Source organism: Lupinus angustifolius, chromosome LG05 (genome assembly GCF_001865875.1).
Source record: "Lupinus angustifolius cultivar Tanjil chromosome LG05, LupAngTanjil_v1.0, whole genome shotgun sequence".
In the NCBI taxonomy this organism is placed as follows: domain Eukaryota; kingdom Viridiplantae; phylum Streptophyta; class Magnoliopsida; order Fabales; family Fabaceae; genus Lupinus; species Lupinus angustifolius.
In genome coordinates this window covers 13,288,984-13,299,860 of record NC_032013.1, presented here as the reverse complement: position 1 = coordinate 13,299,860, position 10,877 = coordinate 13,288,984, and the positions used below count along the sequence as shown (strand labels likewise).

Genomic DNA, 10,877 nt, shown 5'->3' with positions numbered 1-10,877 from the left:
CTTTACACTTAAGGAAACCAAGCTTCAATAGAAAGCCATCAATTCTCTTATTCCAAGCTCTTGGAGCTTGCTTGAGTCCATAGAGAGCCTTGTGTAGTTTATACACCTGGTTTTCTTTGCCTGAAATTTCAAAACCAGGAGGCTGAGTTACATAGACTTCCTCATCCAGTGGCCCATTCAAGAATGCAGATTTGACATCCATTTGATGTATATGCCAATTGTGAAAGCTTGCTAATGAAACCACCAACCTGATTGTCTCCAACCTTGCAACAGGGGCAAATACTTCACCATAGTCAAGACCTTGTTTTTGCAGAAAACCTTTTGCTACAAGTCTTGCTTTGTGCTTAACAATCTCACCTTTAGGATTTATTTTGACCTTGTAGACCCATCTCACAGCAATTGCCCTTTTGTTTGATGGTAGATTAGTTAGGTGCCAACTTTGATTCTTCTCAATTGACTTGAGCTCTTCTTTCATAGCCTCAAGCCACTGATCTGTCTTCATTGCTTCATGAAAGTCTATTGGCTCCATCTCAGCTAATAAGGCCATATGGACTAATTCCCCTTATGCAGTGATACCTGAGTCAGAGAAGATCTCATAGTCATTCAATCTAGATGGTGGTTGCCCCATTCTATTTGATCTTCTCTCAGGTTGATCTTCTGAAATGATTGGTTGTTGCTCAGACTGATCAACAATATGTATGGACACATTCTTCTTCTGATTTTCTGTTGGACTTTCCCAATCCCAGCACTGAGTCTCATCCACCTTCACATCTCTACTTAACACTATTCTTTGTGTGTAAGGATTATAGAGTCTGTATGCACCTGTAGTGTGATAGCCAATTAAGATGAGCCTCTCACTCTTATCATCAAGCTTCTTTCTCTGTGCATCTGGAACATGCTTGTAGCATAAGGAACCAAAAATTCTAAGGTGATTGATGTTTGGTTTCTTGCCTGACCATGCCTCTTCAGGAGTGATACCTTCAAGTCTGCTTGAGAGACATCTATTGAGAATGTATGCAGAGGTGGAGACTGCTTCCCCCCAAAACTGTTTTGGCAATTTCTTTGTCTTCAACATGCTTCTAGTCATATCTAGGATAGTTCTGTTGAGCCTCTCTGCAGTGCCATTGTGTTGAGGGGTATATGGTGCCACAACTTCATGTATGAGTCCTTCTGTGTCACAAAAAACCTTCCATTCATCTGAAGTGTACTCTCCACCACCATCAGATCTCAGAGATTTCAATTTCAGCTCCCCTTGCCTTTCTACTTGAGCTTTGAACTTGAGGAATGTTGCAAACACCTCACTTTTCCTTCTGATGAGATATACCAAAATCTTCCTTGTATAGTCATCAATGAAGGTCACAACGTATCTGTTTTCCCCCAATGAATTCTTCTCAAATGGTCCACACACATCTAAGTATACCAACTCAAGAGGTTTTGTTGACTTGGTTGGTATATGTGTGGTGAAAGTATTCCTTGCTTACTTACTTGTGAGGCAATCACCACATAGTTCACTAGGAGCAACAATTGAAGGCAAGCCAGCAACCATACCACCCATGCTCAATTTTTCAAGACTCTTAAAGTTCAAGTGACCATATCTTTGATGTCAAGTCCAATTTTCTTGTACTGCATTAGCTGAAAGACAGTTATGATCATTCACTTGGATACCAATCTTGAAGGTTCTATTGCTAGACAGGGGAACCTTCAAGATCAGTTTCCTATGAACATCATACACCCTCAACACCTTATCCTTCATGGTCATTGTATAGTCTTTCTCAAGTAGCTGACCAAGACTGAGCAAGTTGCTCTTCATCTTGGGAACATACAGAACATCGCTGATGTAGGATTGCTTGCCATTTTTTCTTTGTATAGATATGTCACCAATTCCTTCAGCATCAATAGCACTATGGTCTGCAAACTTGACCTTACTTTTAGTGGATTCATCAAGCTTGACAAACCAATCCTTGTGGCCTGTCATATGATTGGAGCAGCCAGTGTCAAGGTACCAATACTCACCCTTGACATTCTCTTTATCTGTGGTAACCATGAGGAGAACTTGNAGCTTCATTTTCTGATCCATGAGACTGCTTGAATCTGCACTCAGAGGCATAATGTCCAAGATTCTTGCAATTGTAACATTGGTTCTTTCTCTTTTCAATTTTCTTCTTAAATTTTCTGAAAGGTTGCTATTGGCTAGATGATTTCTGAGTAGGAGCCTCATGTTTGCCTCTGTCATTCTTCCAACTTCCTCTTGATTTCTTGTGACCTGAGCCTTGTCCAGGGTACCTTCTGCTTGATTGAGCTTGAAGGGCCTGGTCAGAGGTTCTTTCTTGATTCCTTTCCTTTATCCTCTGCTCATGTGGCTCCAATGAGCTCTGCAATTCTTCAACTTTGAAGGACTAAAGGTCCTTAGATTCTTCTATAGCTACAACAACATGATCAAACTTAGAGGTTAGTGTTCTCAACACCTTTTCAACCACTAATTGATCCCTTACAGCTTCACCACACCCCTTCATCAGGTTGGACAATGACCTGATCTTGGTGAAGTACTCTGCTATAGATTCACCCTCCTTCATTTGCAGCAGTTCATACTCTCTTCTGAGAGTTTGTAACTTTACTTTCTTCACCTTTTCCGCACCTGCATAGCCTTCTCCAATGTATCCCAAGCTTCTTTAGCAGTTTTGACATTAGCAATTTTTTCAAAGTTTGATTCATCCACACACTGATGAATCATGCAGAGTGCCTTACAATCCTTTTTCTTGGATTCTCTGAATGCTGCTCTCTGAGCTTCTGTGCCTTCTTCATCAATAATCTGGTATCCATGTTGAACTACTTCAAGCACCTCTTGATAACCAAAGAGTGCTTTCATTTGGATATGTCATCTTTCATAGTTCTTTCCATCAAGAACTGGCAATGACATGTTAAACCCACTATTGTTCGACATGCTTTCTTCCACAGATCCAAGAACGAAAAATCAAGTGCTCTTGATACCACTGTTACAACTAGAACCGAATTTTAGGAGAAGAAGAACAGAACCTTGGTTCTGTGTTGCAGAGAAAAGAAAAGAAGATTTGTGATTGTTAGTAGAAGAATAAGAAATTGTAATAGTGCAGAAGAAAAGAAGATTCAATGAATAGAGAATATCACATTACTCAAGTGATTACAAAGCAATTTATACACATTGCCAAAAATAGAAAAACAGAAAAATCAGTCAACTAACTAAACTAACTGAAATTTCTATTTTTAGTAAGTTCACAAAACTCTCAAAAACTGAATTACTTTTAACAATTAGGAATTTAGACAGTGAATTAGTGTTATTAATATACAACAATATGAAATATACTGAGATTGTGCTTCATTTGTTTAGATGTGAGTGAATGTTTGTCCCAGTTTACATATAGGTTTGTTCCTAGTAAAATTATACTAATATTTTGTAGGAATAGAGTCACTCCAATGAATGTCTTCAAGTTGATTAGAGGCAACCTCATATATCAAACACCTATACCGATATGAATATCGTTTACAAACATACCCGATACGTCGATACACATTTTCTTGAAAATGTAGGATATGATATTTCTGAGGTAAATAAAGTCCATAGCACATAATAAACATATAATTATTGTTATGAATTTTAAAATAAGGAACATATTTTGTAGACATCACTAAATATAAAAGGTCAATGATTTGATTCTTGTGAGCGACATTTGTTGAGATAGGTAGTCACGAACCCTGAGAGAGATTAATTCATTACCCAAAAAAGGTGAAGGGATATCTTTGGTAGTATCAAAAAAATATAAAATGAATATTATACATATGTGTTTCCTTTTTAATATTCTCTATGCAATACGTGTGTTTTGTTTATTTCTCTTGCTACAAGTCCACTTGGTAGATTGCATATTATGCTTCTCACTTATACTCAGTTGATTGTGTTATGTCTTTCTCTACTTTAAAATGCTATTGTATGGTATTTTGAGTGTATACGAAGTATTGAGCAGTGTATCAAATTGTGGACCGCATCACGCGATGCGGCCACAATATTGCGGTTGCGGTGACCGTCGCAACCGCATCACACCGCAATTGCGGTGTGATCCCGATTCACAATGATGCAACCGCAACAGGCCGCGATGCAGTTGCATCAGACCGCATTTGGACCACATCGGGCCGCAATGGAACCGCATCAGACCGCATCGATGTCAAAAATATGTTTTTTCTCACAAAATAATTCACACCGCAATGGCCGTAATCCGCATCGCAACGGTCGCAATAACTGCAATCGCAGTAACCACAACCGCAATTTAAAACACTGATATTGAGAAAATATTTTAAGAGTATCCGGAAAGTATCAAATTTATAAATTATTTATTTTAGAAAAAATATAATTTTGATATGATATAGGTACGTATCAATAAAATATCGAAGAATATCAATATCAAATATGTGTCAGATACGAATACGTAAAGGTTATTAAAGTATCCATGCTTCATACATTTTGACAACTATTGAAACATTTGGAGTTGCATGCCAGCGGATTTAGAAGGAAAAATATCTAAAAACTCCATGAAGAAAATCTAAAACGCTGTGTTTTATGCATCTTTGCTTCAAAGATTTTTGTTGTGTTTCTCAATGTACTGACCATAGTCACAGAAATTGCTTGTCACCCCTATGAATTTCATATCAATTTGATTGCCACTTGGTCTAAACTCGTTAAAGAATTCAGCCAGATTCTAAAAATAGGTCCTTTTTTCTATTTCTTGATTTATGGGTCGACCCATTTAGATTTTATTTTATAAGTTGGACCACTAAAATTCTGAAATTAGATATTTTTTTCTCATTTTAATTCAGATTTAAAAATTGAATTTAAACTAATTATACATAATAATAATAATAAAAATGTAGTTGGTTAACATATAAACTTATTTATATAACTTAATTTTAAAATTTTGTTATAATTAAACTCTAACTAATAGGTAAATAGCATAAAATAAAATAATAGTGTCGCCTAAAAAGTACTATGAAACCAACTAGTATATATTGACTAAATATACCCTTTGAATACCTGGAATTTGACGAGTAGTGTACCCGTATCCAAAAGTAATGCGTATTACTCACATTTTTGAGATCATTATATTTTTAATCTCTATTTGTAACTGAAAGGCTTTTGATTATATTTAACCTCCCATTATTTGGATCTGGGACTTGCTTACTACCCAACACAGATAACCAAATATATATGTAATAATATCTTGACACCACTTGCTCCAGGCACTACAATTAATTAGGCATTATGGAAAGGGCAACATCAAACTCAAGGCTTTAAAAGTTTCAGTTTTGGTTCCAGTGCATATAGGTTTAGGTGCAATATAATGGTCTTGAACTCTAGGCTATAAACTTGGAGACAATAGCATGTTAGTACTATCCCTTGTATTCAAAAGCAGAATGGAATGGATCAAGGTGCTAAGCTTTCATAGACTTTGCCTCTTTACCGAAATGGGATGTTTGAGACAAAAACAGAAGAATTTTTAACGAATGAGACATAGTGAATATTGGCCTATACCTAAAGTAGTTCAAAATGATGAAAGGTGACTCTTATTAGGGGCCATGTCATTGGTTGATGCTCTAGTTTTGTTCTAGAATTATTTTTTGGTTAATCTTAGATAAAATCTTACCTAACAATGGAAACCCTGGAGTTGACTGGCTGAAATTCTCAATGAGACAATTTCTTCTGTGCATTAAGTTGCACGACTAAAAATATCTTAAACATTATAATTATAATAAGAGAATAAAATATATCTTTTAGGAGATAACTTATCTCATTCCGCCAATAAAAGTATGACACGTATATTATTTTATTTATTTTTATAAATATTTTTATAGAAAGTTATTAAATAAGACACAAGTAGTGATTTTAGTGTTTTAGAGAAAATAATTTATCTCCTTATACCAATAGATATTTTATTATCTTATAATAATGCATTAATTTTCCATATTACTTGTCCATATTGTAATGTTTTTTGTTTCTGAATTTACATTTGGCGTATTATGTCCTCCAAATATTACATTCATCTCCTTTATTTATTGTCATTATACTTACAACTCATTTGATGGATGGTAATGGTTTTGGCGTATGGATATGATATGAGGGTATGAGAGAGAAAAATCTATTGTTATCATGTTGATTCTAGTGAGAATAGTTTTCATCTTAAAATTACAACAACAATAAATTTGGGCCTACAACCCATCATGAATAATTATGAATAAAAGTTAGTTAGCGGTTACATAAAAATTATGTGCATGTATCCTTCAATCTTAAGTATTTAAATAAAATCTAATGATCCATATTAATTATTATTATTTCTCCTCGTTTGTCTGTCCCCAATAATTAATTCTCCTTGACCATGCCCTATAGGGATCATTGAATCAATAGCATAATAGCGTGTTGTTACATAGAAAATACTCATTTCTAAATTATCTCATATCCTATGATAGAAAATACACCAGATAATCTTATCCTATCTTGTTGGGTCAACAAATACTGTATTGGAGAAAATTTGATAAATTACCCTTTCATATATCTCTTATCTTGTTTACTAAACAAGCTCTTAAGAAAGTTTATCTGGTGATCCTACTTACAATTTTACTGATTATATTGTTATCATGATACTTCTTCTTATCATATGGGTAATTAAATAAGAGGAGAGATATACTTACTCTCTATCATAACCATCAATTTTAGAGAAATCCAATTATTTCAATTAGTGAGTAGATCTAAATCATTAAATGTTCCTAAAACCGATGACTAGGATGAAGAATACGTTTAAAATCTTACTCTTGGAGTAAATGGATCCTCACTCATTAAATAAAGTGTAAATACTTATGTTTTTTGACTTATCAGTTTGATCCATCAAAAATTGAAAAACCCAAAATGGTTTCCAAAAATTTCAAATGTGAGTCAAATTAATTTTTTTAACATATTTTACAATACCCGATAGAGACTAATTTGACATAAAAATGACTAATTTGACCTATATCTAAAATTTGTGGAAAACATTTTGGGTTTTCCAATTTCTAAGGGACTAAACTAATAAGGTTAAAAGAAAGATGAAAATAAGTATTTACTTAATGTGAATGTAATTTTCACATAACTCACTCCACCTTGTTTCAAAGTAAAGTGTATATTTTGAATGGTTTTATGTATATAAAAAAAAGAATGGTAAATAAGCATAATTCAGGCATGATGTATTGTATACAATTAGAAGTCTTGAGTTTGACTTTGCGGGAATAATTAATATTTAGTAGGAAAAGCTTTGTCGACATAGTAGTTCTATTAGACTCGAGTACGACCGTTTTCAATTGGTGGATGGTATATGTGAGTTTTGATAAAAAAATATATATGAATATATATATAAGTGATAACAATGTAATATGATTAAGTAGAGAGAAATGGAATATATTTGTGTCTCTTTATCCCCTCTTTAGAACAGGGCTAAACTCATTCATTGAAGCTCCAAATGTGTTTCTAAAGTCTAGGACTATATATTGTTTATATGTTTCTAACTTGAAAGTATAAGTGATTGGTGGTTAAGACTGAAGCTCCTCACCCAAGAATCTTTTCTTAAGATGAAGTTAAACATGTTGGGGGGCCAAGCAAAAGATATGGGTAGGGTATGTAACTTCACATTTTACAATGCCCGGTGATGGAATATAAGCCCAGCTTCCAACAAAGTTCTGATGTTCAGGTCTAAATTTGAGGATAAGATGGCTATGAAAAGTACAATGACATAAACACTTGCAATATTCAAGGTCGAAGGTTCAAGATATATAAGAAATAGAATAGTAGATGATAGATTTGGCAACCTTGTCAAATACATTTAATGCAGGCCATTTAAATTTATGTGTGTCTCATATGACTGGAGCACTGTATTTCGTAGATAAAATATTAAAAAGGCCAATATTAATCAATATTTGGTAGATATGTGACCAATCAATCAAATTGTAGAGTGCATATCATGTGATGCAATATTTGTATTGTGAGCCATAATTGCATAATACCACAATTGTGGTGTAATACTGAATCATACGATTGTAAATACTACCATCACACTACTGTGACAATAACTTAAAAGATGTGGCATATAACATTAGATTAGTTGAATACATATAGAGATTTATATAAACTTATAATATTTCTCCCTTTGAATATATGGTTTGTACAATCTACAAACTACAAAAGGATATTAAATATATAAACTTGAGAGAGAGCAATCTGATGAAGTGACCAACAATATTCATGGGCTATAGAAGGAAATACCACACTTGCATTTCCAGCTCTCAGGCTCATAATTTGCATACTGAATACCCAAATGGCTCTTACTAGGCACTTGAATGGCTTCACATGGAACACAACCATAGCACTTGTTCTCACAGTTTGGTGGACTTGACCCTATTTTACTCACTCCTTTATCATATGCTTCTTTCCTTGTCTCTAACATTGCTTTAATGTTCATTAAACCCTTCAACACAAGGAAAATAGACAGTGTAACAATATTAGTCACTAACTAATGCACCAAAGAAAACATCCTAGATTCAAATATAGAGAGAGTTGAGACATGTAAGGTACCTCCTTTGATTCTATAGTAAATGGTGATGAAGACTTTTGAAGCTTTTCTTGAGCTGATAAAGATGGGTGACAAGAGTTAACATACATACATATATATATATATATATAGGACATAAATGATGCCTATATAAAGAGCTTAAATGTCATTTTTATTATTACAAATGAGGTGTTATAAATTATAAACTCATATACTTGTAATAAAAAGTTTAGGGTAAGAAAGTAATAGAAAAAAGTCAATCTTAAAAAACGGTCTTAACTCTTAAGGTAACTAACCTAGAAGTGAAGTACCATCTGTTGGAAGAAAGGGGCCCCTTGCTGCAGCAACAAAACTCACTATTTGAAGAGCCAACAGAATACAGAAAAATGTTCCCTTCATATTTTTTTTCTCTTTTTTTCAAAAGCTCAAATGATGAATGTGATGATGTTTGTTTATTGTTGAAGGTAAAATATTTGTGAGAGAGGTTCAGGTTTTAAATCACTCACAATAAGAGACTATGCATGATTACTAAGGAACTTGCAACTCCCAAAAAGCATGCTAAGACCTTCAAATATTCTAGGGCTACTATTTAAAAGCTTTGCATTGGCCAAGAGATTTTTCTACACAAGCAAATGATTCTGGTTTCTTGCTACGAAATTAAAAATCTCTGCAAGTTTTACACCTTCACTTGACAACTCAATAGGAACTTCATAGACTAGTCTTTTTTCCACTGTCTTTCTGCCTCTATCCTTGGATAACTTACCTTTCAATACAAGCTAAACCTTTTTTTCTCTCTCTCAAATCAATCAAAAAGGGTAGTACTATACATAGTTGTCCATAAATTCAGAATAACAGAACCCTTTTTGGGTCTGAGCACCTGCAAAATATAGTGATATTTCTTATTTAAAAAAAATGAATAACAAAATTTTGATTCCTAGACTATAGAGCCTTCACTTTTTCTGCTGCTTACATAGTCATAAAGGGAGAAAGAAATCAATGGCAGAGTTCCAGTTATATGAAGTGGAAAAAGAGAATCATCTTATGAGACATTCAGTTCTGCAGGCAAAAAAACTTTAATGTGTTAGTTATGTACTAAATAAGGTAATATTCTCAACTTTATAAGGGTTGGCTGATTGAGAATATATAACTCTTCTATCACTAATATCCGATATAAGCTATTCCTTTACTAGTTAGCATTCAATTTGGGTATCATCTCCCAATATTTGAGAGTTCAGTACTAAATCAAGATGATGACACATAACACAAAAAATATCTAATGATCGTAATTTTAAATTATTTTTAGTAAAAATTAAGAAAACACTATTTTTCAATATTGGATTTTCCAATATTGAAGAAGAAATATACTTGAATTTGGTATCCTCTTACTTTGTTGGATATTTTCCCACATTCAGTGAATTGCATATATCCAGTTACAACATTTGTTATGATCCTAAAGGCACCATTATGGAAGATCAAATAAGAAGGCATGCGGAATCTGTGGTTATTAAACATTGGGATTCAGTTTATATTAGTTCACATTAGGTGAAGTTGCCATTGAGGAATGAGTACTCACTCTTGTTTCTACTAATCTTGTTATGCATTATAACCTCAGCATTCATTGTATTTGTACCACTTGGTGGGGGAGAATAAAAGATAGGATTAAAAGCAATTTCGATTCCTCAACTTTTTTTGTGTACAAAGTTGTTTGCTAATTTTTTTCGGGAAAAATTTAGTTCAAAAATCTTTTCAGTTATATATGTTGTGCAATGACTCATATCTCTAGATAATAGCAATATAAGTTATGGGTTTGGGCTGATATAAAAGGGTTGGGGTAGATGGCTATATATTTATGTTATGTAAACCTAATGTAACAAAGAAAAGAATAGTCAAACACTAATCTTTATTCTCTAATAATATATAGTGGTAGCCGTTCAACGCTCCCGGTGACATAAGCACAATTGACCGAACCTCGTTACCAAATCTCTTATGTTATTCTCTTATCTCTACAGCTTGTGGGCAGATACTATTGCAGAAGGTTCACACTTCAGAAAATGCAGCTGATATGTTAACCAAACCGGTTACTGTGGACAAGTTCAGGCATTGCCTGAGCTTGTTGAACATTCACTGATGATGGACTATGGAGCGCCCCCAACCCAATGGCGGAAGATGGAGATTGATGATATTCGCCAAGGTGGAGATTGTTGTGCAATGACTCATATCTCTAGATAACAGCAATACAAGTTATGGGCTTGGGCTGATGTAAAGGGGTTGGGGTAGAGGGCT

General features: G+C 34.0%; 1 protein-coding gene across 1 annotated transcript; it reads right to left on the bottom strand.

The window, feature by feature from the left end:
• Nucleotides 8,286-9,036, bottom strand: LOC109347302 (EPIDERMAL PATTERNING FACTOR-like protein 6). Its single transcript, XM_019587049.1, has 3 exons — nucleotides 8,906-9,036; nucleotides 8,618-8,664; nucleotides 8,286-8,510 (listed from the first exon to the last, which is right to left on the bottom strand). Exons 1-3 carry the CDS (start codon nucleotides 8,991-8,993, stop codon nucleotides 8,286-8,288), a joined length of 360 nt encoding a protein of 119 aa, XP_019442594.1. The 5' UTR covers nucleotides 8,994-9,036.

Bases quoted from the DNA above. Each gene is read 5' to 3' on its own strand.
- LOC109347302 (XM_019587049.1), bottom strand. From the start codon at position 8,993: ATGAAGGGAACATTTTTCTGTATTCTGTTGGCTCTTCAAATAGTGAGT. The intron at 8,665-8,905 runs GTACTTCACTTC...TATCAGCTCAAG, and splicing joins CCCCTTTCTTCCAACAGATG to AAAAGCTTCAAAAGTCTTCA. The intron at 8,511-8,617 runs GTACCTTACATG...CTTGTGTTGAAG, and splicing joins TTACTATAGAATCAAAGGAG to GGTTTAATGAACATTAAAGC.